The sequence below is a fragment of the Tachyglossus aculeatus genome, chromosome 2 (genome assembly GCF_015852505.1).
Source record: "Tachyglossus aculeatus isolate mTacAcu1 chromosome 2, mTacAcu1.pri, whole genome shotgun sequence".
Taxonomy (NCBI): Eukaryota; Metazoa; Chordata; class Mammalia; order Monotremata; family Tachyglossidae; genus Tachyglossus; species Tachyglossus aculeatus.
Window position 1 is genome coordinate 82,621,898 of NC_052067.1, and position 27,465 is coordinate 82,649,362.

The 27,465-nt window shown below is 42.1% G+C and overlaps 1 protein-coding gene across 4 annotated transcripts in view; it reads left to right on the forward strand.

The window, feature by feature from the left end:
• Window positions 1-27,465, forward strand: part of HBS1L (HBS1 like translational GTPase) — a 118,117-nt gene that overhangs the window by 22,754 nt on the left and 67,898 nt on the right. The window contains exon 5 of one of the 4 annotated variants that reach the window (XM_038759961.1): window positions 1,078-2,472. The exons of the other annotated variants lie outside the window; for them this stretch is intronic. Within the exon in view, the coding sequence (XP_038615889.1) occupies window positions 1,078-2,408 (1,331 nt within the window). The 3' untranslated portion in view covers window positions 2,409-2,472. Of the gene's footprint in view, window positions 1-1,077; window positions 2,473-27,465 lie in introns of those variants that run through there. 4 annotated transcript variants of the gene reach the window in all.

Genomic DNA, 27,465 nt, shown 5'->3' on the forward strand with positions numbered 1-27,465 from the left:
TCGACGCTCATTGTGGGCAGGGAATGTGTCTGTTTACTGTTGTATTGTACTCTCCCAAGTACCTAGTACAGTGCTTTGCACTCATCCCTCAATAAATATAACTGAATGAATGACTGAAGAGAAAAACAAAGCGAGTCGTAATTCGCAGCAACAAGGAAGGTTGAAAAATTGAATTTGTTGGAGGTGGGGTTAGGGAGTAGAAGACGAAGGAGGTTGCGGCCAAGATTTTTTGCTGCATACTGTGTGTCACTTGTACATTGATAATGTTTGTGCTCTGGAAAGGCAGAGTAGGCTCAGTGTTGTGCAGGACGGGGTCAGGTCCTGACCTAATCTTGAGCCTCCTTGTGCCTTGAAGGCATTGTGACCTCCGGCAAGCTCAGTGGCTGTGCTGCTCCTGTGCATTTGGGCTAGATCACACCCACCTGCAGAAATGCCCACAACCCTTTAGCAAAAAAGCACACTTGGGCCACCTTTTCCTTCTCGGAAGTGAGGTTGCGATTGCCTGGGTGTGCATCCCATATCCCTGGATTTGGCTGTATGCCAGTTGTTTTTCTGCAGGGATCGTTTGAACAGCTCTTCTGCCCTAAATGTCAGAGTATCATAACATAAGAACATTGTGGGCCGGGAATGTGTCTAGCAACTCTGTTGTATTGAACTCTCCCAAGCGCTTAGTACACAGCTCTGCACACAGTAAGCACTCAGTAAAAACAGTGAATTGATTGATTGATATATGCTCTGAATAGATTTGACTCAATCATTTCAGTAAGTCTTCATCTGCATTTTTTTATCTGGAAGGGGGATTTTGAGAATACCAACTTGCTATTTTTGTAGAGCATGTTGTACGATCACCGTTTTATTTCTACCCTGTGAAACTGTAATCCTCATAGTGAAATACTGCTAGAATTTTATTTTTTGGAATAAAAATACATAACCTTACATTATGAGAAGAATAACATTTAGTAATTAAATGCCTCATTTCTTATTTCCTTTTGGTCGCTCTGGCTGTCTCCTTAATACTTGGGCATTGTTTCTGGAACCATGCACCTATCTGAAAATTACTGGCTATTGTAAGGTAAGGAGACTTATTTTGTTCACCTGAAATATTGGCTAATAATATCAGAAGCTCTTTTCCTTCAGTAGAAAATCATTCAGAGTGTGCAGACACATCTTTGGGCCGTTTTGGTCCAGTAGCCAAAGATGAGTCAGTTGAGTTGAGTGATAGTATGCTCCTTAAAGTGAAGAAACTTGAAAAGCCTCCTTGTGAAAAAAGACTAGGATTGCATAGGTCATCGAAAGAATTCCCATTTTCCCATGAGGATCCATTTTGTGAATCTCTGAAGAATCAGGCACCGGTCAGCGTAGGTGCTGGATGTCATTCCTTGTATGATCCTGAGAACAAGGCAGTGCCCGGTTTGGAATCAGTGATGCAGCAAACTGCCAATTCTTCGTCTGTTTTAGGCAGTTCTCTGCCGGCCCAAAGTATTCCGCTTTCTAACAGCTTGGAGACTTTTGAAACTCCTCTTTATTTAACTAACTCTCTAGAAGGCTTGACTCTTGCCGACAAGGCTAATTTGTCTGAAAACGTTCCTCCAGTTCTACAGAGTTCCAAGCAGCACATTTCTTCAGAACGGGACAGTTTCCAAATTTCCGAATGGGGTAGACCTTCTCTAGCGGAACTACTTCAGGAACCCAGACAGAGTAAAGCAAGCCAATACGTTTCTTTATCTGATCTCTGTAACCAGCAAAATACCGGATTTACGCCTTCGAGTTTGGGATCCTCTCCGCTATCCCAGCTAGCAGCTCCTAATCAGTCTTCAGCCGGGATGCCAGGACTCACAGGATCCCTGTCCTCTTTGGCATTCCGGGAGGATACTTCAACCAGAGAGCTCGAAAGCCTGTCACTTTCTGATCTCATTTCAGAGATTCTTCCTGGCGTAGACACACGGGAAAAGGATCCTTGTTTGCCCGAAGTAGCACCTTTCCCTGCAGTAGACTCAACTAGCGAATTAAGTGCCCTTACAAAGCCTGTAGCTGAATCAAATGCCTTTATCTCAGGAGCTCAAGTTTTAAGTTCAGACCTAGGAGAGCAGTCCAGTTTCTCCAAAGAGATTAAAAAAAGCAAGAAAGGAAAAATCACTATGCCACCAGCACTCACTGTTTCTTGGACAAAGGGCCTCCATGCTCAACCTTCAGCTTTTGCTAGAACGCTATGCCTTCGTTACCCTCCAAAAGGCTGCAAGCGATGCCCGGTTGCCAGTCATAAGACTTTCCTTTACAGTAGACAAGTTCAGGAAGTAAAGGACAAAGAAACAGTTCCTCTGATAGCAATAACTCCTTTTGACTTCAAATCCGCCTCCCCCGATGACATTGTCAAAGCTAACCAAAAGAAAGCTTTTGTTCGAGAATAGTGTAAACGGGACTGGACCATAACTGTTTTGTCTTTTTCTTTTAACTGAATTGAAAAATTTTTGTAGGCTGATTTTGTACTAGTAGATAACAATTTCTACTTTTTTATCCATTTTTACGAAAAATTCTTAACGCTAGTAACAGTTTCAATTGATTTATAGTTTTGCACTGAATGAACCGTTTATTATTACGTATCAGTGATGATGATGTGCTGAACTTACGTTTCAGTATCTGCCTATAATAGGTAACTGTTTACAAATTATGTACATAGAGGAGGCGTAACGTCCTCGTGTTAAACTTCTCAAAGGAATTAAGAACATTTTAAACCGAACAGTTTTAGGATAACACACTGGGTCCTTAATTGAAGGGTTAACCTTTCTTGCATAACTGTGAAAACATAGTGTCCGTTGAACTTGGTAGCTCCATCATTGCTAGGTGGTAAAGTTGTTGAAGACAATATACCATAAAGCAATCCAGGCATGGTTATAACTTTATAATTTTTAGAGTATAGATTTACCACAGAATAGTATTTCTAAATTTCAGTATTTTGTCAGCCTTTTTGGTTGGTGTATGTCCATTACAGACATTTTAGAACATCTTAAATTCCTGGGTTTTTTTTTAAATTGGGCTTTTTTCTTTCTAGCAACTACTGATAACCAGTATTTCCCGTTCTTTGGTGGATAGTCAATAGCCCGAGGGCTGTTGAAGTGTAAAGTAATGACTGCACAGTCAGTGATAGGCGATTTTTAAAAACTCCACCGTTCCCAAATTCTAAAAGATTTAGTTACTGTTGGAAGGAGAACATGATATTATACATTTGGCTACCTACTCTTGAGTAGAATTGAGTCAAAGTGGAAATAGTAAATATTTTTTTCACTCGCGCTTTTTATGAATTTTAGCTGTTATTTCTGAATTGCATGACCGGCGTATAATGGTTATCAACCTAAAAATTCAGAATATCCTTCCAAGTGGTATTTTTGAAAAAAACAACAACAAATCGTTTTCCTGCCAGTTACAAGGCAATAATCAAATGATTTAATTAGGATGAGCCATAGAGGTTTACCAGACCAAGCAGTTCTGCCATTACTTGTGTTTTCAGTATGCATTTTGAAGAGAATGCTGTTGTGGAATTAGGAAACGTTCATCCACAATGCACGCCTGACTATAAATGCTATAGCGTGTTGGGTGAAAAGGGTTTGCTCATGTGCACGCAGTTGGACACAGCATGAACACTGCAGCATGAGTTTTCAGCAACACAAACTTCTTCATGAACACAATGCTCACATTTTAGGAGAACTGAGTATATTAAATATTTCTGAGCCGCGCTTTAATGTGTTGTTCCAAAAGTACATTCCATGGTTTCAAGTGTATATGTTGTTTTAGGTAGCATTTCTTGCGGGGAAGAATGTCTTTAGCTTCTGAGACCAAAATATTGTTGACTTACAATTTGATAGATTACTGAAGGTGAACACCTTCTGTGTATTGGCATATACATGTATAGGCCCATTAGCAGCTCTGTTGAACTTTGTGTGCAGTCTTGCTATATTTTGTCACCCAAAGTTTGAGAACTCATCACTAATACCGTTGCTACTTAGAATCTCTCACACATCATAAATTCTAGTTTAGTTTTGCAATAAACTGGATTTTAACCATCCCCAGTTTGTCCAAGCATTGGTACTAATTGGGAGTGACTCTAGGGAACTGAAAGTAGAAAATAACAAACTGTTATACCATTATTTTTGGCTAATTTGGCTATTGAACTTTTAATGATCATACTCTAATTTTGTTGCGTTTCATAGCACTGTGGTGATCAGTCATAGCACTATATGTGTTTTCTAATGTGTCTTTCATTTAATCATGCAAAATATTGGCTTGGAAGCTTATTTCCTTTGGTAGTTTTTAAGTAACATTTGCTAGCCCAAATGCCTTTTTTAGATTTTTTACAAGAAAGCCATTTTTCTTTGACCGTCTTGATTCTGATAGATATATCTTGTTGTCACAGACATTTTTAAGGAAAGAGGTGAATCAAGAATTCATAAATAACAAAAAAAAAATAGGAATTAACTTTTAAAAAATCACACCTTTTTCTTTGAAGCAGATGTTTTGGTCCTGTTTTAAGCAGTCATCAAAACTCTGAATTGACTTTTCTGGAGGTGATGATTCTTATCAGTGATTGCCAAGAATTATGTCTGGTAGGACACCTGTCTTTGCACTGCTTCTTCTGGGTATTCTAATCAGTTTTCTTCCTTTTTCTGCTCACTGATTCCCTCGGTTTTTCCTTAATTTAAATTTTACGATATTTTTGTCACTTTTTTCCTCCTCTTTACCATTTTAAATCCTTTATGTTAGATGGCGTAAACAGTGAATATGTTTTGTCAAGCAAGTAATTATGTTTTGTGGAGTGGTATTTCTCTGCGTTTATCGGTCAGCCATAAAAGTAATTTTTCAACTGGGAAAAAGAGCAGAATATCCGTATTTTTTTCATTTTAACAAAGGGTAACTACACAGTAGTCAAGATTAAGAGGAAGATAAATCTGTGATCATGCAGGGCTGTGTATTTGGCTACTTAAAGCTTGAATCAACGTGCTGGTTTATTGTAAATTGAATGTGGAATTAGGTATGAAAAGTGTATTGCTTAAGAACAGTGTATTAGTCATACAGGTTTGTCTAAATTTCTGTCAGTATGAGGGTATGTGGGAGAAGCATATGCCTACGTAGTTGTAAAAAACACCTTAGAAAACTTTAGAAATCCACATTAGCTGTTTTTTTTGACTGTTTTAATGTTAAATTACATCATTGAATAGACAGGGCATTGGGTATAAATTTATTTTGCAGTCTGTATCTTTTCACATTTGTATATAAAGTGATGTATCAGTTGTGCTGAGTATTCTGTATATTGGAATTTCAATTTTTAGTTTGTTAATTGCTTGTATGTATATATAACTCAGAATATGGCTATTTTCCAGGAGCATTTTGAGTAAATGTAACGTTTCAATTTTGCATAAAATGAAAAGGCATCACAGACTTTTCCAGGTCGATATTTGTGTATTCAAAGTGAATGTCAATTATGTGGTATTTTAATGATTTATGTGAAGATATTGCTTTATATTTCTGTACAAGAATAAAAAAGAACAAGTGAAAGGCAAAATAGAATTTCTTGTGAAATTGTTTGCCTTGTAGAATTCAATTGTTGTAAAAGTTTAATATTCCATAGGGTTAATGTTTCTCATTTTCCGTTTTTCCCTTTTTCAGAAATAGTTCACAAACAGTTTCAGGTTAAATTATGAATGAGATTGGTAAAGTCTAGGCAGTGAGTGGCAGGGAAATGAATTGATCGACAGTATTTGTGACGTGCATGCCGACCTCAATCTACCATCCTTACCACTCATCGTTACAAGTAGCCTTAAGTACTTTTCTGTACTCAGTTGTTCACTAAGGGGAAAAATCACTTGGAGAGTGAACATTTTCCAGCATTTCCTAAAATTTCTTGCTATAGTGGACTACGGAATGTGCTTTAGTGATCAGGTTTAGTCAGTTCTGCCATAATCAGTGCTTTCATCATGGTTTGGCTAGAACGCAATTGGGACTTTCTTCTAACAGCGTGTATCTATCCAGATGGTGTCAATGAAGTGGTTGTGCACATGTATGCAAGTGGAGTCAGTCAAAATGCGACTGCTGCGATGTCTGTTTGTTGCCGAGTTGTACTTTCCAAGCGCTTAGTACAGTGCTCTGCACACAGCAAGCGCTCAGTAAATACAAATGAACGAATGTGAGTTTTACTTCACGAGAGATTCATCCAAAATGTATTCTCTGTGTTGTAGGAGAACCAGCTGAGGCCCCCTGATTTGGTAGCGGGGAGACCCGAAGGCTCTTACTACATCTCAAGGATCAATCAAATCTTTAGAGCCCCCCCCAATCAGGTTGCAACCTCCACTGAAGGGTATTTACCCAAAGCTCATCTACAGTATCTACTCTGATAATCACCTCCCTTTCTCATTTTGCGGAATGAGTGAAAGATTAATTTTGTAAGAAGTGATAGCGGCTGTGCTAGAGTTGGAGTGTGCACTGTAGTAATAAGGAGAGCAGGGGAAAAGAAAAAGGAGGGAAGAAGGAGGGGGTGAATGGGAGGCCATTTGGGACTGTCTCTTGCACTCAATGAGCCGGAGTCCTCTGGACTGTGGGCCTTGTGGGCCGAGATTGTGACTGTTGTTGCATTGTACTTTCCCAAGCGCTTGGTACAGTGCTCTGCGCACAATAAGCGCTCAGTAAATACAGTTGAATGAATGAGTGAATACTTCTTTGTGCTGGGTGGTTTCTTTGAAACGTGCGTGAGAGCCGGGATAGGAAGAGAAGGATCAGAATGGGTTAACCCCGCAGGTTCAGGCTTGTGCAGGGAAGGGAGCTTTTCCACAGATGCGTGGACTCGGGGGTAGAAAGAGAGGAGGGGTGTTAGTTCAATCAGTCAGTTGTATTTATTGAGCACTTGCTGGGTGCAGAGCACTGTACTAAGTGCTTGGGAGAGTACTAGACTCTCTTACTGCCCACTGTTGGGTAGGGACTGTCTCTATGTGTTGCCAATTTGTACTTCCCAAGCGCTTAGTACAGTGCTCTGCACATAGTAAGCACTCAATAAATACGATTGATTGATTGATTACTCTCTCTCTCTCTTAGACTCAGTACTAGTCCCTTCTAGACTGTGAGCCCACTGTTGGGTAGGGACTGTCTCTATATGTTGCCAACTTGTACTTCCCAAGCGCTTAGTACAGTGCTCTGCACACAGTAAGCGCTCAATAAATAGGATTGATGATGATGAGAGTACCGTGTAATGATAAAACAGAAGTATTTCCTACCCATAGTCAGCTTGCGGTCTGGAGGACTCTAGCTCGTTGGGTACAGTGCTTGGGAGAGTGCAGTAGAGCTGGGAGACGGCCTCAGGTGGCCTCCTATCTATCTTTTCCTTCTTCCCTCCTTCTCCCTCCCCCCCCCCCCACACTCCTTATTGGTAGATTTAATTTTTTTGACCCCCTTGGAATAGCCTAGCCCCTATTTTTGGGTGACGAAAATTGTGCAGAAAGTGAGGAAATTCCATGAATAAAAAAACCATCCTATTAGTCATTGAGATAAACTGCCCCAGCTGCTAGGTCCGGGTGATTCATTCATTCAGTCGTATTTATTGAGCGCTTGCTGAGTGCAAAGCACTATACTGAGCGCTTGGGAAGTACAAGTGATATTGGTGAACTTCCGAAAAGTACCAGTTCAGGGATTTTCCTGGGGGCTGAGGGACATTCTTAAAAAGCCCGGGGGGGCTGGGCACCTTCTTGAATCCATTGGCATCCAGTCGCCCTCCGGAGCGGTTCGGCGTGCCTGGCGAATGAGCGGCACAAACTTTGGAAACAGGAAACATCCCAGTCCAGGCGGTTCTATAGCTGGAAAGGAGTGAACAGATTTGGTTTGGGGAGGACACTTTGGGTCAGCTACTATCAGAAGGACCTGGGTTCTAATTGTGGCTCTCCCCCTTGTCTGCCGCGTGACCTGGGGCAGGTCACTTCTGAACCTCAAGTCCCTCATCTGTGAAATGGGGATTACGACTTTGAGCCCCATGTGGGGCACGGACTGTGTCCAACATGATTAGTTCGTATCTGCCTCAGCGCTTAGTACAATGCCTAATATATAGTAAGTGCTTGACAAATTCCGTAAGCCAACAAAGTACCGATTGGAGCTGTTCTCCCGGAACAGTCCCATCCTGGGCCCGGTCCAAACATTCACTCATCATTGATATTGATATTGATAAATCAAATGATAAATCAAATGATATTGATATTGACATTGATATTGATATTATTGAGTGCTCACTGTGTGCAGAACACTGCACTGAGGGCTCAGGAGAGTACACTATAATAGAGTGGTAGACAGTCTCTACTCACAAGGAGCTTGCAGTTGAGATCAATCAATCAATCGTATTTATTGAGCGCTTACTATGTGCAGAGCACTGTACTAAGCGCTTGGGAAGTACAAATTGGCAACATTCAACATGAGATCTGCTGAAGCGTCCAAATCCAAGGTTCATTGGAGGCAAGATTCTGACCCCTTTTTGGGCAGCTGAGCACTGATACTATTACTCTGGTAAGAACGGTGTATTGTCGTGGACGGTTTATTCATTTGTCAAGTGGTCTCTCTAGGAAAGAACAAGGACCTCAGGGGCCGAGGACCTGGGTTCTAATCCTTGCCCCATTGCCTGTCTGCCGCGTGACCTTGAGCAGGTCACTTAACTGTCTCTGCCTCAGTTACCTCATCTGTAAAATGGGGATTAAAATCACGAGAACTTTGTGGCGGCGTGTTCTATAATAATAATAATGATGGTGGCATTTATTAAGCGCTTACTATGTGCAAAGCACTGTTCTGAGCGCTAGTGGATAGAACACGGGCCTGGGGATCAGAAGGACCTGGGTTCTAATTCTGCCTCTGCCGCCTATCTTATATCTACTCCGCATTTAGTACAGTGCCTGGCACTTAGTAAGCGCTTACTATGTGCAAAGCACTGTTCTGAGCGCTAGTGTATAGAACACGGGCCTGGGGATCAGAAGGACCTGGGTTCTAATTCTGCCTCTGCCACCTATCTTATATCTACTCCGCATTTAGTACAGTGCCTGGCACTTAATAAGCGCTTAACGAGTACGATGAATCTAAACCTTGATGTGTGATTCGAATGCCAGGCTATGTTCTACCAGTAGCTATCAGGTACGAATTTTCTGTTACATTTATTACACTCTCATTGGGGGCTGCCACATATTCTTTTGAATAAATGGCAAAATGATATGACCTAGCCTGAGTACAGTTTCAATCCAGAGCTTAGAATGTGCATAAATGCAAAAATATTAGCTATTGCCTTTTTATGGGAGCCAGCCAGTTAAGATGTTAGCATCTCTGTCCGATCTCCTTATTAACGCTGTTATGGAAGTGCTTATCAAATGGGTCGGAATTATTGCGATCAAACCACCCTCCTTTATCAGTTTATTTCAGGGTTTCACAAAATGACATTGTGAGCCTCTCAACCACAGCTAAGTTTCATCACATAATCGATAGACCATTAGACGCGGGGACGAGTTTTAGCATTTCGCGTTTTGGCTATCGGCTCTTCTTAACTCCGTTTGATTCGGTAACAGTCCAAACTGCAGTTGAGTTTATGGTTTTCTCGGTGTCTTTATTTGCGAGTGAAGTTGAGCGGAGATTTTTCAAGCCCAAGTGCACACCAGTTACTTCTAGGACATACATTTTTCTTGAAAAGTTAGATCAAAAAGCAAATACTCCATATTTTGGTTTTACTGGTCTCTGCAGCATTTGTCATTCTGAAACTCCTTTTCAACATCTGCAGTACAACCCAGTAACGCTTTCCTGTGCCTCAGGACTTAAATCCGTGGTAGTAGGTCTATTTTTGAAATTAATGATAATAGTATTTCGTTGTAGTCGAGTACCAGCTGCTGTGTTTTGTTAGAAGCGGATGGGGTGTTGTGGGGCCGAGGGGTTCCTGTTTCTTACCAAACGATATAATTAATTGCCATAGCTTTCTGTACGACGCAGTCATTTGGGTTATGTACCCAACGTTATCTGCCTGAACACTTCGCGGAAAGTCTGCCTTCTCAAAAAGTCATGCTGAAAAAGGCTTGGAGAAAAGTCTATTGGACTGTTGAGAAAAGTAAGATATGTTTGCTAAGGACTTTTGGTTCTTATTTTCCTTGAATGATGAGCAATATCTATTACCATCTCACAGGGTCTGTAAAGGCCATAATATTTCTTCAGACCCGTGGCTGTTGAATTTCTTTGAGTGGAAAGGTTGAACTTGAGCTGGCAAAGCAGCCCTGGAAGTCGATCCACTGCTGGTGTGGGCGCAGACCGGCGTGGACTTGACCGAAATAATCGATGTCTGCAGAAACTTCTCATTTATTTGGATAACGTTAATTCAGTACGCATGGTTCTCAGCATAAAAGATAGTCGCAGGTTTCGTTTTCACTTTTAGAAAATGCACATTTTGCATTTGAAGCAGAGATTCCGGTTAGTTTTGCGGCTACATTGGACAACTGAACTGTGATTTGATTCATCTCTTGGATTCTCTAACAAGGATAATAAAGGGAAACATTTGGGAAGTCCCTCCGTGCATCTATCTTCAAAATCTCCCTCCAGCTTCTCCTTGTTCAGATCTTCTGCCGCCTCCTAACAATCCTCCAACCATTCATTAAGCGTGTAACCAGGACGAGTGTCTTTCCATATGATGCTGTTAATACAGATGTTGTCCTTGGTGATGCAATTTCAGTTTGAGAACCAAAGCAGAGTATCACAGAGATGCTTCAAGACACCTCTAGACCGTACGCTCAAAATGGGCAGGAAACATGTCCACTAATTCTGTTGTACTCTCCCTGATGCTTAGTACAGTGCTCTGCCCGTAGTAATCGCTCAATAAATACCACTGACTGATCTGTAGACTGAGCGGTGAACCTAAGTCTTGGTAGTCTTAAAGGAACCAGTGGGAACCCCTTAAAATAAAATTCCCTAACAATTCCCCTTTCAAGACAGGACTCAAGTACATTATAGTTTGGGATTCAGTCCGATGGTGATGATTAAGCACCCACATGATAAGTAAACGTCAGATAAGTGAAAATACTATTAAAAATATTGTTCTTTGTTCCTCTGAACTGTAAGCCTGTTGTGGGCAAGAGGACATGCCTACCAACTTTGTTATATCGTACTCTCCCAAGTGCCTAGTATTCATTGCCATTTAGTACAGTGTTCTGCACACAAAAAGCACTCAATAAATATGATTGATTGATGTGTAAACTAGGGTGATATGGGCGTGAGGGGGGGCACGCTCCATTCAAAAGAACCCCAAATCAGCTGTTTAGCAGGATCTCCACGACGAGATCCAGACCTTAAGAACAAGGCTGGACAGTTACTCTTGGGTCAACCTCAGAACCGTAGTTACTCCCCTAGACAGAAGAGTCAATCATTCGTATTTATTGAGCATCTATTACGTGCGGAACACTGTAGTAAGCACTTGGGAGAGTACAATAGCCGAGATGATGGACATGTTCCAGGCCGACCACGAGGACTTCTCTGCACTAGGTTGGACCTTCCAAGAGTCCATTCCAGCTGGGGCTCCAGTTAGTGACATCCCGGGAACCAACTAGATTGGTAGTAGTTTCAGAGGTATTTATTGAACGCCCACTGAGGGCTGAGGTCTTAACAGATTTGCGGAGAGTGGAAGGGCCAGGCTCGGAGAATAGGTGTGAATGTAGCGTTAGAAATGGGAGCGTCAAAGCAGGAGTCGGAGAATGAAATATATAGTAAAATGATCCCTAGCCGGAGTGTCACTGATCCGTGTCCGCAAAAACTGCTGCACTGGATACTGTACTCTTCAGGATTTTAGAAAGAAATCTGTTCTGTCTGGCCAGAGATCGCCTCCGTGATTGAGGTCTGGCGTCATAAACCGAGCTTGCCTAAATTGCATCAAGTTTTAAGACTACTTATACTGAATTTTCTATCAGTTGTATTTAAAAAGTGCTTACTGTGTGCAGGGGACTGTACTAAGTACGTGGAAGACGACACTGGCTCCCTGCCCTCGAGGACCTTGAAGTCGAGCAGATAATACCGACCTAATTTTGATAATCATCAATCGTATTTATTGAGCGCTTACTATGTGCAGAGCATTGTACTAAGCGCTTGGGAAGTACAAATTGGCAACATACAGAGACAGTCCCTACCCAACAGTGGGCTCACAGTCTAAAAGATAAGCCCGTTAAGTGAATTAAAGAAGTTAAATCCATTGATGAAGTTGACTAAACTCTCCTTAGTGGGTCAAAACAGGATTAAGAACATGTGCGAAGGAGTTGATTATCGGGCTAGTGGCTTGCCTGTTAGCAGAGGTTTATTACTTGGCCATCGATGGCCAAAGGGACGGCAATACAGGGCTGCCACAGTGTCGCGGTGCCAGACGTTGGCAGGAGGACGACGACTCAGTAGCTCCGCTCTTCTCAAAGAGCCATGCTGCAAATTGTATGGAAGCAAGGTCTCTGCCTCAGTTACTTCATCTGTAAAATGGGGGGTTAAACCTGTGGGTCCCATGTGGAACATGGAATGCATCCAACCTGATTAGCCTATATCTACCCCAGTGCATAGAATAGTGCTTGACACACAGCTATTATTATTATGGAAATAAAAAGCAAATCATTGTGTATGATACTTTCTTAACTTAAAAAACATTAGAAAATTTTTTTATTGCTGGATACTTCAGTCTTTTCTGATTTTCTCATAGTGATTCTGCTGGAATGCGCAGATTATTATTTTGAAAGAGACCCATTTCAGAAAAATTGGGACTTTAACTAGAGCTGTGATTTTCTAAAGTTATAATTCAGGTTGGGGCTCATTCTGACATTTGGCCCGTTTTGAAATGCGAAAGGAACGGATGAAACAAAAAATAATTCGGGTTGAGGCTCACTGACATTTGGCCCATTTTGAAATGTGAAAGGAACGGATGAGACAAAAAGATGGAAAGAATCTTCAATTGTGTTTTGACTTGTTCTTTTTTCCTGTCATACAGGAAGTTACTCAATAGCATCATTTTTCCTGATTTATGGTTCTTTTACTCTTTTGCTGCTGCTGTTGATTGATTGCTCTTCTTGAAATGCATCCTCCCTCAAAACTGATCTCATGGAGAAGGGTTGATAGAAAAGTGTCAGGAGTCATGACATTGTCATGAACTGATAGAGTGTACAGTAATATATGTTCAGTATTTTCCATAATATATGTTCAGTATTTTCCCTTCCTCTGAATAACATGCAAGGTTCTGTGTGTGTATGTGTTTGTGAGATTCCCAGGCTCTTCAAAGTCCTATATTTTTTTAACGTTTTTGGTCTTTGTGGTGCAGTACTAAGTGGGCATTGGGAGGACATAAGGTAGGTTTAAACATTACAAGAACTATGCTATAGAAAAGAGGACTTGATTGCAGATGCAAGTCCTTTTTGCATCCTGAAACTCACAATAAGGGTAGCGAGAACTAGACTGTAAGCTTGTCCTTTAGACTGTGAACTCATTGTGAACAGTTCTATGGTACTCTTCCAAGCGCTTAGTACGGCGCTCTGCACTCAGTGAGTGCTCAATAAACACGATTGATAAATTTCTGCTCCTAAGCTTAGGTGCAGCATCTTTTCTTTCTTTCTGTCATACTTATTGAATGCTTACTGTGAGCAAAGCACTGTACAAGGCATCTTTGACCGCTTGGTCGGTGCATTTTGTGCTCCAGCAGGGACCTGACTGATAAGGCCAAGAGGGGCAAGTTCTTCTGCACAGCTGCTTGGTGTGTGAAGTCTCAAGACTAAAGCTGAGGCGTCTTCTCTATAGGAGACTCTGTCTATTAATCCATCTTTGGAGCCTCACTGACTTCAAAACCACATTTTGTAGGTTAACTTGAAACAGACAAAACAAATGAGCTCAGCCTCCTTTGACAGGTCTATACGAACGCCTCTGAATCTCAATCTATGAATGTTTTCACCCTCTCCTTTTTCTGTTTTAGTTGGGGAGGGGAAGGAGGCAGAGCAAGATCTCGCACAAAACCAAATGCTTACTGTTGGAAATGTATGAACGGAATCCAAGTGATAAACCAGGCTTTTGTTTCTCTTCTACCCAAAGCCTGTTTTCGGGACTTGGTGCAGTAAAGGGCTGTCTGGGCTCTTCAGAGGATGTGGCCGAAAAACCCTGTCATCTGCTGTGTCTGGTTCACCGTGTTTTGTCTGTCTTCGTATATACTCCTACACTGGAAAAACTGAGGCACTTCCAGCTTTTTTTATTTTAAAATGAATCTGAGCTTCTGGCTTTCAAAAAAAAATGTCCACCTCGTCAAAGATTACCAGTATCTAGAAATAAGTGTGCTGGCCTCTGTTGCCTCTATTCGACACTGTCGACCACCTCCTTCTCCTGGAAACATCATCCAACCTTGACTTCACCTAACTGTCCTCTGCTGAGTCTCCTACCTCTCTGGCTGCTCATTCTCAGTCTCTCTCTTGGGCTTCTCCTCTGCCTCCTACCCCAGTCATGACTCAGTTGTGGGTCCCTTCTAGTCTCCATCTACAGCCACTCCCTTGGAGAACTCATTCACTCCCATGGCTTCAACGATCGTATCTCTGCAGATGATTCACAAACCTACATCTTCAGGCCTGACCCGTCTCTTCTGCAGTCTCTCATTTCCATGGTTGGATGTCCCGCCAACACTTCAAGTTTAACACGTTGAAAACAGAACTCCTTACCGTTCCCTCCAAACCCCACCTCCCCCTGACTTTCCCATCACTCTAGAGAGCATCACCATCCTCCCTGTCTCACAAGCCCATAACCTTGGCATTATCCTTGTACATCTCTCCCCTTCAACCCACATATTCAGTCTGTGGCCAGATTCTCTTGGTTCAACCATCACAGCATCGATAAAAATCTGCCCTTTCCTCCATCCAAACGGCAACCACATTAAGCACTTATCCCACCTTCTTGACCGTCCCAGCCTCCTTGCTGCCTCTTGTCGAATCCCGGCTCCGCCGCGTGTCTGCTGTGTGACCTTGGGCAAGTCGCTTCTCTGAGCCTCAGTTACCTCATCTGTAATGAGGTCATCATTACATCATGAGATGTGAGCGAGGTCAGCAGTAAGACGGATGAGATCGTGGTACAATGGGGATGAAGACTGTGAGCCCCATGTGGGACAGCCTGATCACCTTGTATCCCCCCAGCACTTGGAACAGTGCTTTGCACATAGTAAGCGCTTAACATGCCATTATTATTATTATTGTCTCTCCCCACTCCAGTCCATACTTTGTTCTGCTGCTCGGATCATTTTTCTTAAAAAAAAAAAATCAGTCCACGTTTCCCTACTCCTCATGAGCCTCCACATCAAACAGAGCCTTCTTACTATCAACTTTCAAGCACTCAACCACCTTGTCCCTCCCATATCTTGCTGATTTCCCACTATAGCCCAGTTGGTACACCTCACTCCTCTAATGCCGACCTACTCACTGTACCGCGATCTCGTCCATCTCACTGCTGACCTCGCTCCCGTCTTGCCCCTCCGTATCGGATAGACTATCCAACCCTCTAACCACCCTCAAAGCCTTCTTTAAAAGTACATTCCCAAGAAGCCTTCCCCGATTAAGGGAGGGAGAGAGAGCAGGGGCAGAGATGTAGATTTGGGTGTCAGCAGCGTAGAGATGATAGTTGAAGCCGTGGGAGCGAATGAGTTCACCAAGGGAGTGAGTGTAGACAGAAAACAGAAGGGGACCAAGAACTGACCCTTGAGGAACCCCTACAATAAGGGGATGGGAGGGGGAGGAGGAGCCCACAAAAGAGACTGAGAATAAACGACCAGAGAGATGAGGACTCATGAGTCTCCATGGACTCATTTTCCCTTAGGTTTCTATTTGGCCCATTGGATTGTCACTCCATCAATATTGACTGCTCACTGTGCAGGGTTCTGTGTGATCCAGGTGGTTTTCAGAAAAAACAACCACCACCAAACGGGTTTTATTTTGAACCAGTGGGTTAGCGCAAACTGCCGTGATGGATTTAGTGGAAATTGGCTGGGTTAGGAGATTAGGAATGAAAGTTGGTGGATACTTTTTAATCAGTCAGTCAATCAATCGTATTTATTGAGCGCTTACTATGTGCAGAGCACTGTACTAAGCGCTTGGGAAGTACAAATTGGCAACGTATAGAGACAGTCCCTACCCAACAGTGGGCTCACAGTCTAAAAGGGGGAGACAGAGAATAAAAACCAAACATACTAACAGAATAAAATAAATAGGATAGATATGTACAAGCAAAATAAATAAATAAATAAATGGAGTAATAAATATGTACAAGCATATATACATATATACAGGTGCTGTGGGGAAGGGAAGGAGGTAAGATGGGGGATGGAGAGGGGGACGAGGGGGAGAGGAAGGAAGGGGCTCAGTCTGGGAAGGCCTCCTAATTTGTAGTATTTTACAAATACTAATTTTTATTTTAGCTGTAATAAAAGTTTAATTTTAAAATTGGGAATCATTATGGCTCAATGCCAAAGATTCAGATTAATTTGAGGGTAATTTGGGTGCATTTCAGTGCCTTAGAAAAGTTACGAAAGAATGTAAGAAATACTCTGGTCAGACCAGTAATCCACCCAGCCCCATTATTCATCATCAGTCGTATTTATTGAGCGCTTACTGTGTGCAGAGCACTGTACTAAGCGCTTGGGAAGTACAAGTTGGCAACATGTAGAGACAGTCCCTACCCAACAGTGGGCTCACAGTCTATTCAATCTTGATAGCGACTCAGGGCACTTGGACTAACTATAAATGGAGGAATTTTGAAATCCCATCTCCTTCAGCATCCCTCTTATTCGTTTTTCTTCCAAAGTCCCCGCCTCCCACCTTTCAGTTCCACCGTTTGTGGCGCCTGCATACTTATGCGCACACAACCTCCTGTACCACTTCGATACGTAGATTTACCCACTCTAATAAATCAGTGATACTTATTGATATTTATATCTATATTATATATATTTAATATATATTTTAGAAATATTGATATTTATATTGATATTTAGTGATATTTATTGAGCACTCCGTGTGTGGCGCTGCCTTTTCTTAAGTTAAGCTCTTACTGTGTGCCAGTCACTGCACTAAGTAAACTAATGGACACAGTCCATATCCTACGTAGGGCTCACAGTCTTTATCCCCATTTTACAGATGAGGTGACCAAGGCACAGAGAGGGAAGTGACTTGTCCAAGTTCACACAGCAGACAAATAGTGGAGCTGGGGTTATTACCCAGATCCTTCCGACTCCTAGGCCCAAACTGGGCTACGCAAACATTTTATGTCCAAAAACCTCACAGCCATGAGACTGCTGCCAAGTGTTCCTGCTGGGCTGACACTCCATGGTCCAGTAAGTGGCTTCCAGGGAAGTCACTGCTGTAGCCGCCTAAGTCTTTGGACCCCTCTTATTTTCAGGGTCCCCGTCCTATTGGTTCTTTCTCATTGTGGGGAAGCAGCGTGGCGCAGTGGAAAGAGCCCGGGCTTTGGAGTCAAGAGGTCATGGGTTCAAATCCCGGCTCCGCCACTTGCCCGCTGTGTGACTTTGGACAAGTCACTTCACTTCTCTGGGCCTCAGTTCCCTCATCTGTCAAATGGGGATTAAGACTGTGAGCCCCCCGTGGGATCACCTGGTAAACTCCCCAGTGCTTAGAACAGTGCCTTGCACGTAGTAAGCGCTTCATAAATGCCATCATTATTATTATCTACCCACTCTTGTTGTTTTGTACTCTCCCAAGCGCTTAGTACGGTGCTCCGCACATAGTAAGTGCTCACTAAATGCCATCGATTGACTGGTTGAGAAAGCTTCACCCCTGATAGCATAGCTCCGTCAAGGATGTCCCCACATCTGGCAGGTTCTCCATGCCCACCCCGTCTTTGAGGCTGTAGACTGGAGTTGTTCAAGCTGCTGTTTTGACCATGGTTGCTAATGGGAGAGTGGGTTAAGCGCTGATAAGGGGAATCCACGGAGTCGCAAACCGTATCTTTAAAGGTTGATTTCAAAGTCACCTCGTCATCGTCATCACCAGTGGTGCTTATTGAGTTGTTACTGTGCCAATCCTCATCCCAACCTCCCCCTCATCCCCCTCATCTTACCTCCTTCCCTTCCCCACAGCACCTGTATATATGTTTGTACATCTTACTCTATTTATTTTACTTGTACATATCTATTAAGGGACACAGTCCCTGTCCCACATGGAGCTCACAGTCTCAATACCCGTATTACAGATCAATCAATCAATCGTATTTATTGAGCACTTACTATGTGCAGAGCACTGTACTAAGCACTTGGGAAGTACAAATTGGCAACACATAGAGACAGTCCCTACCCAACAGTGGGCTCACAGTCTCAAAGGGGGAGACAGAGAACAGAACCAAACATACCAACAAAATAAAATAAATAGGATAGAAATGTACAAGTAAAATAAATAAATAAATAAATAAATAGAGTAATAAATATGTACAGATGAGGTAACTGAGACACCCCCCCTCATCTTACCTCCTTCCCTTCCCCACAGCACCTGTGTATATGTTTGTACATATTTATTACTCTATTTATTTATTTTACTTGTACATATCTATTCTATTTATTTTATTTTGTTAGTATGTTTGGTTTTGTTCTCTGTCTCCCCCTTTTAGACTGTGAGCCCACTGTTGGGTAGGGACTGTCTCTATATGTTGCCAACTTGCACTTCCCAAGCGCTTAGTACAGTGCTCTGCACACAGTAAGTGCTCAATAAATATGATTGTTTGATTCTAGGAAGAAGGAACTGATTTAGCCTTCCCCTCGCTTCCCATCCCACCGTCCAGGAAGGAAGGGAAGGGTGCTCATGCATTCTGCCCTTTCCGCTCAGCCACGGTCCTTGTATTTGTTAAGTGCTTACTATGTGCCGGGCACTGTACTAAGCGCCGGGGTGGATACAAGGAAATCAGGTTGGACACAATCCCTGCCCAACTTGAGGCTCACGGTCTTAGATAAGCTTAGTGTAAAGCACGGGTTTGGGAGTCAGGTCGTGGGTTCTAATTCCGACTGCTACTTGTCAGCTGTTTGACTTTGAGCACTTCTCAATGCCTCAGTTACCTCATCTGTAAAATGGGGATTAAGACTGTGAGTCCCATGTGGAACTCCAGAGTCACTTCCCTCTCTGTGCCTTGGTTACCTTGTCTGTAAAATGGGGATAAAGACTGTGAGCCCTATGTAGGATATGGACTGTGTCCAACCTGATTAGTTTTTATCTACCCCAGTATTTAGTACAGTGCCTGGCACACAGTAACTTCCCCCTTCTAGACTGTAAGCCCACTGTTGGGTAGGGACCATCTCTATCTGTTGCCAACTTGTACTTCCCAAGCGCTTAGTACAGTTCTCTGCACACAGTAAGCGCTCAATAAATACGATTGAATGAGTGAATGAAATGAATGAACAACCTGATTACCTTGTATCTCCCCCAGTGCTTAGAACAGTGCTTGGCACATCGTAAGTGCTTAACAAATACCATCATTATTAATAGTATTATTCTTATTTTACAGATGAGGTAACTGAGGCGTGGCAAAGTTGCAACTTGCCTAAATTGCACAGCAGAGAAGTGTCAGTTTGTGAGCCCTGCCCCAAAAGGGGCTTACAGTGTACATCAGGGAGGATGATTTAATCCCCATTTTACAGATGAGGTAATTGAGGCACAGAGAATGAAAAAGACTTGCCCAAGGTTACACAACAGACAAGTGGAGCTGGAACGAAAATCCAGGTCCTCTGAGTCCCAGGCCAGTGCTCTTTAATAATAATGATAGCATTTATTAAGCGCTTACTATGTGCAAAGCACTGTTTTAAGCGCCGGGGAGGTTACAAGGTGATGAGGTTGTCCCGTGGAGGGCTCACAGTCTTAATCCCCATTTTACAGATGAGGGAACTGAGGCACAGAAAAGTTGTGTGACTTGCCCAAAGTCACCCAGCTGACAAGTGGCGGAGCCGGGATTTGAACCCATGACCTCTGCCTCCAAAGCCCGGGCTCTTTCCACTGAGCCACACTGCTTCTCTTTCCATAAGGCCATGCTGCTTCCCTAGATTGGAAGCTTCTTGAGGACAATATCAATATCAGCTCTATTGTATTGCACTCTCCCAAGTGCTAGAACAGAGCTCTGCACTCTGTAATAATAATAATAATAATAATGATGATGGCATTTTGTTAAGCGCTTACTATGTGCAAAGCACTGTTCTAAGCGCTGGGGGGATACAAGGTGATCAGGTTGTTCCACGTGGGGCTCACAGTCTTAATCCCCACTTTACAGACGAGGTAACTGAGGCTCAGAGAAGTTAAGTGACTTGCCCAAGGTCACACAGCAGGCATGTGGTGGAGCCGGAATTTGAACCCATGACCTCTGACTCCAAAGCCCGGGCTCTTTCCACTGAGCCACGCTGCTTCCCAGCTTCTCTGTAAGCACCCAAATGTCACTGACTAATTTATAGGGTCTTTCAACATTTTTCTAGTTGAGAATTGCCTGTCATTCTGCCACATGTTCATGTGCAGGCTTCCTCAAATTTTCACTGAAGATCAACATCTATATGCATAAATTCATACCATATTAAGGTAAATAGGGTACTTCTATAAAAAAAATGGAGCAGACATTTATATTGGATACTTTTTGTAAATTGGTGAATATTAATTTTTTTTCATTGTCTTTCAATATCATACAGGATAGTGATTCATTCATCTGTATTTATTGAGCGCTTACTGTGTGCAGAGCACTGTACTAAGCGCTTGGGAAGTACAATTCAGCAGCAAATAGAGACAATCCCTGCCCACAACGGGCTCACAGTCTAGAAGCGGGGAAACAGACATCAAAACAAGTAAATAGGCATCAGTAGCATCATTATATGAAATAAACAGAAAAATATAATGATGACCTTACAATAAAGTACCTTTTCTGCCTTTCACTGATTTGGTTGAGGTGGGGGGTAGAGGGGAGAGAGAGAGTTTTTGCAACTTAGCTCAAAGTCACGTTAGCAGTTTCACGCTTAGATTTGAAAGAGCATTTTTCCCTCAAATGTGTTATCACTAACACATTTAGGTAACAAAGACTGTGGAGTTTTTTTTCTCAGTATTTCTTTTTAAAAGAAACAGACCTCTCAACTTCATTCTTCTTTTAATTGACTTTATTCAGAACATTATCTTCTGGATGTGGAATCTGGTTAGAGCGCAGATAATCTGAAGGGAAGAGAGCTGCAAATCCTGTTTAGTTTTGTAAGTTAGAAAGGTATACAAGTTTAAGGATAGAAGTTGAACTCGGTGGAGTTCATTTAAGACAAAAAAGTGTTCTCTTTATGCAAGACATCCAAATGATACGCCCATTTCAGAAACTTAAAAGTTAGTCACTGAAATAGTTATAATAACATGTTTGTGTGTATTAAGCTCAAAATATTGGTGCTTCACGAGGTGTAAGTGGAAATTGGCTGGCTGGAGATATTTTTCTGATAAACTGCATCAAGAGCTGACAGTTCTGGATCTTAAATATTACAGTTCTTCCTGGTCCGAGATGGATTGCCAAAGCGTGTTGAAAAGAAAATTTCACTCCTGTTTTTAATGGCCCTATGCCATGGGGAGCAGCTGAAATCTACTGGCAATTCTGCTGGAAAAATGAGATTATTGTTTCTACTGATAAAGGTTGGCAGGTTATTTGCAAGTAAGTGAATGCTGCTGGTCAAGAACATTAACTTTCTTGCAAGTAATTTGCCAGCCTTTATCATGTTACGGACCAGTAGCACATTGCACCCGTTTTCCCTAATCCCAGGAAGCACAAAGGCCGAAAAATAAATGGAGTCACCATAGCTTCTAAGAGATATTGGTAATCATCATCATCAATCGTATTTATTGAGCGCTTACTGTGTGCAGAGCACTGTACTAAGCGCTTGGGAAGTACAAGTTGGCAACATATCATTGGGTGTCAGCAGATACATTGCTAAATAGTAAGTTATGGATAAACATATAACCGTGATTGAATTAAAGCATCTATACATTTCATTCCCAAATCATACTATTAGTCTGGTAATGGAAATATTTCTTAAGTGCTTTCTGTGTGCGGAGCTCTGTTCTAGGTGCTGTGAAAAAAAATACACAGGTGAAAAGTAGATACAATTCCTGGTCCTCAAGGAACTCACAACCACAGATTAAGGAATGGTAGAGGGGATGGGTGACAGGCACATGTCTCCCATTACTCTATTTATCTATTTATTTTACTTGTACATATCTATTCTATTTATTTTATTTTGTTAGCATGTTTGGTTTTGTCTCCCCCTTTTAGACTGTGAGCCCACTGTTGGGTAGGGACTGTCTCTATATGTTGCCAATTTGGACTTCCCAAGCGCTTAGTACAGTGCTCTGCACACAGTAAGCGCTCAATAAATACGATCGATGATGATGATGATGATGATGCTTACAACAGTGCTGAGCACATAGTAAGCGCTTAACAAATACCATCATCATCATCATCATCATTATTATTATTTCACAGATTGGTCGTGGTTACATTTCCTTAGGCTTTTAATTTGCGCGGCATTTTAATTGAGTTGATTTTTTTTGTAGAAGATTATCTTTTGTAATCAGTCAGTGGTACTTATTAAGTGCTTACTGTGTTAAAAGCATTGTACTAAAGTGTTAGGAGAGTACATGACAACCTCATTGGCAGGCATGTTCCCTGCCCGCAAGGAGCTTAAAGTCTGGAGGGGGAATTAAGTGTTTGTTAGTGTCAAATAGGCTTCATTCAATAAAAACTTAAATTCTTGACATTGAAACAAAATGAAATGTAGCCCATAAGATACTGATTATATTTGTTTAATGAAATGTAGCCAATAAGATACTGATTATATTTGTTTAATTCTCTATTGTGTCTAATTATGGAGATACACGTCATATCTACCTCACACTGATAGAAAACTTTAAGCATAAAAGATTTTCTTCATTGCCCTTAATTATAAAAATATTTTATACTAATTATGTACTCTTAAAACCTAACTTGAAAAATGTGTTTATAATATTTTATCATGATCAAAGTGACATTTATATTTATATTAAACCCCAGCTTCTTGTTGAACAATAACATAGCAACTATTCTTTGCCATTAGAACACGAATAGCTTATGTTCATCATGTCACCCTACCTATTGTCTAAAATTAGGGACAGTTCTGTTGGTAGATGTGATTGAGTCATGTGACTAAATCATGACCCTCCTGTATGAGCAAAAGTTTTTGAAAGTGCTTTTTCTTGGATTGTTACAGTATTACAGTATTTTTTATGGTTAGCTGAAGGATTTAAATACCCCAGTTGCCCACTCAATTCAAAAATTTGTAATATCCCAACCTGAAAGATTAATGCTCTTGAATGGCACACACAATATATGCACACACAATATACACTTCATTGTCTTTAAAAGAACATATTTTAGTTGTTAGCTTTTAGTAGGCTCTATCCATTCATATTGGCTAAATTTAAAATTTAAGTACTTCGGCATTCACATTAAATAGTAACAAACAAGAGTGCACTGAAATCAAGTAATGAAATTAAAAGGTGGTCTTTAATCTTACATAAAGGCGGTTAATTTGTGGCCCAAATAACTATTGTTACCATATGCATTTATATTTGTGACATGTCTGTGATTATTTTTAGATTTTCCCCTGAGTAGAACCAGTACTCTAAAGACATGTGTGTTTTCTCAGCAGACTTCATTTGGAACAGGTTTTCTCCCGTGTGAAGTGTTTAACTATCTAATTTACATGTGTAAAGAAGACAATGAATTTTTAATTTCCCTTTGTTTCTCACGAGTTTCTATTGCCAGACTCTTGAAAACTTTAAGAAACATTTCTGGTTAGCTTGGAACAGCTCAGGTTGTAGAATTACCCGTCCTTGGTCTTCCCCTCAAGACAAGATTCTTCCCCTTAGACTCTTATCCAGGAGGCCTTCCCAGACTGAGCCCTTGCCTTCCTCTCCCCCTCGTCCCCCTCTCCGTCCCCCCATCTTACCTCCTTCCCTTCCCCACAGCACCTGTATATATGGATATATGTTTGTACATATTTATTACTCTATTTATTTTACTTATACATATCTATTCTATTTATTTTATTTTGTTAGTATGTTTGGTTATGTTCTCTGTCTCCTGCTTTTAGACTGTGAGCCCACTGTTGGGTAGGGGCTGTCTCTATATGTTGCCAGCTTGTACTTCCCATGCACTTAGTACAGTGCTCTGCACACAGTAAGCGCTCAATAAATGCGATTGATTGATTGATTATCCAGAAGGTGGAAGGGCTCGCCTTCACATAACTGGGGGCCCTCTTTTAATCCACTTCTCTAAAGTGGGTTATGAAACTAAGCTTAAACCCAGGTTCAATAGGGCCGCATTTCCCAGAAGCCAGTGACCTCTGTCCTTATCGACTGCAGTGTCTACAGTTTTCTCACCTCAAGATGGTACAAAGTATCTGTCAGGTAGTATAGTCTGTGGAGTCCTGCCTCCAGCAGAGTCTCTAGAAGCATCCCACCACCTGCCCTTGGGTTTGTACTCACATTCCCCGATGGGACAGGACAGTGAAAAAGGAGAATTTTCCTCTCCCACATCCCTGCCAACTTGGAGGGACGTAATCACGTCCCCCAGGTTTACAACAGAAGAGTCTTCCCTTACAGGTGGCAGAGTTGGGCTCTTTATGAAAAACAAAAGTTCTGTGGATACTGTGCCATCCAATAAGCCGACAATTGCTAATTTCATATTTGTACAGTATACTTTAAAGTGCCCAAATTCTTCAGTAATGTAGTTGGATTTACATGTAAATGGTTCAACAAAACACATTCATTCAATCGTATTTGTTGAGTGCTTACTGTGTGCAGAGCACTGGACTAAGAGCTTGGGAAGTACAAGTCGGCAACATATAGAGACAGTCCTTACCCAACAACGGGTTCACAGTCTAGAAGGGGGAGACAGACAACAAAACAAAACATGGGGACAGGTGTCAAAATTGTCAGAACAAGTAGAATTAAAGCTATATGCACATCACTAACAAAATAAATAGAATAGTAAATGTGTACAAGTAATATAATAGAGTAATAAATCTGTACAACTGTATATACAAGTGCTGTGGGGAGGGGAAGGAGGTAGGGCGGGGGGATGGGGAGGAGGAGAGGAAAAAGGGGCTCAGTGTGGGAAGGCCTCCTGGGGGAGGTGAGCTCTCAGTAGGGCTTTGAAGGGAGGAAGAGAGCTGGCTTGGTGGATGTGCGGAGGGAGGGCATTCCAAGGCCAGGGTGAGGATGTGGGCCAGGGGTCGACGGCGGGAAAGGTGAGAACCAGGTACAGTGAGGAGGTTAGCGGCAAAGGAGCGGAGGGTGTGGGCTGGGCTGGAGAAGGAGAGAAGGGAGGTGAGGTAGGAGGGGGCGAGGGGATGGACAGCCTTGAAGCCCAGGGTGAGGAGTTTTTGCTTGATTCGTAGGTTGACAGGCAGCCACTGGAGATTTTTGAAGAGGGTAGTGACATGCCCAGAGCATTTCTGTACAATGATCTGGGTGACAGAGTGCTCTGCGCACAGTGACCACTCAATAAACATAATTGATTGATAGATTGATTACAGCAGCTCTGGAAAGAGCGTGATTGTATTAAATTAAGTGCATTAACTTTCTGGAATATTTGTATGAATGCGTGTACTAGATGATTGGTGGATGGGGTTGGAAGAAATCCCTTTGATTCTCTTTGAAAAAGTACTTTGCATATGCCAGTTTTGCAAATAATGAACCTCAAGAACCCATCAGCATTAGAGGACCTTTTGAATTTTTGTTTAAAGGTATTTTTGACATAACGCTTTAAGCGAGGTAGTTTAGGAGTAAAGTCAATATTTGTGGAAATTAGTGATGCCAGATCATTCTCATAATGCTCAGACAAATAAATATACATTTAAAGCCTGATTCTGTCCACAGAAGGGATTTTCCATTCTTGAGCATAACCGAATTTAATCCTTGAGCTTAATTCCCAAGTCATTCTCCTTAGGGAAAATGGGAGATCAAAGTGCTAGATTCTATTACCTTTTCCACTACTAATCTGTTATAAGAATGTGAGCAAGTTGCACCTTAGAGTGCATTTGTATCCCCTATAAAGTGAGTATATCTCCTTCCACTGTGAGCCCATTGTTGTGTAGGGATTGTCCCTGTTGCCGACTCTGCACACAGTAAGTGCTCAATCAATACGTTTGAAGGAACCAGCTTTTTCTGATGAGGGTGAATGAGCTACTAAACATTTTGAAGTGTTTAGTGTAAAAGACCGTATGCTCTTTGTGGGCAGGGAGAGTGTCTACCAACTCTCTTGAGTGCTCTGCACAAAGAAAGCGCTCAATAAATGCCATTGATTGGTTTTGTTTTATATACAGATCACACATCCTTCACTGTTTCAGCTTCTGATGGGAGATAGATGAAAACAGCCCATCACTTCCCTACCTCACACCTGGAAATTGGGGCTGAATAGAGTTTGGGGGGCATCTTATTCTCATTTACAGCCTGATTGGGGGTTTTCCCTGTTCATCTTTGAGCTTCCAGCATCGTTGCACACTGGGCCCAGCCAACCTCTTGCCTAATTTGGGGCAGGAGGGAGGCAAAAAAAAGGCCCCTTTTCCTCCCAAGAAGCTGGAACTGTTTGGAAGCAAGGGGAAGTAACAGGAATAGTAGGGGAGTGAGGCCCCGACTTTGTCCTAGGGTCAGCTGGAATAAAGCTGCGTGGGCCTCTTCAGGTCAGAATGGACTCGGGGGAAGCCGAAGATACGGGCCAGGCAGATTGGCAAGTTTGGAATGCTGCTTGCCTTTCCTTTTATACCGTACTTAGAAGTTCAAACAGTGTTGAACAAGGCCTGTCTCTTCCCATTGCCTCAGTTTCCACATCTGCAAAATGGGGATGCATGAACCTGGTCTCCCTGATTGTACTGGGAGCCCAATACAGTGCTTGATACACAGTAAGCACTTAAGTGGCGTGTATTTGTGTATGTTGTGTGTGTAAATTTTACTTTTCTTAAGAGAACCCCGCATTCGTGTTATTTTCATGCTTTTTGAAATGTGGAATAGTCCTGATAAAACTAGGTAAAAAACACTCCTTCGTACTATGAGAATTTTTCCTAATTCTCTGTGACTTGGTAGCTATTTCCTATCTCAATCAGTCGTATTTGTTGAGCGCTTACTACTACTAATTGCAGTATTTGTTAAGTGCTTACTATGCGCCGGGCACTGTCCTATATGCTGGGGTGAACACGAGCATATAGGGTTAGACGCAGTCCTTGTCCCACATGGGGCTCACCGCCTCAGTCCTCATTTTACAGGTGAGGGAACTGAGGCACAGAGAAGTGTAGTGACTTGCCCGAGGTCACACAGCGGACAAGTGATGGAGCCGGGATTAGAACCCATGATTCCTAGACCCATGCTCTATTCACTACACCATGCTACTTTCCATACTTTTTACTAT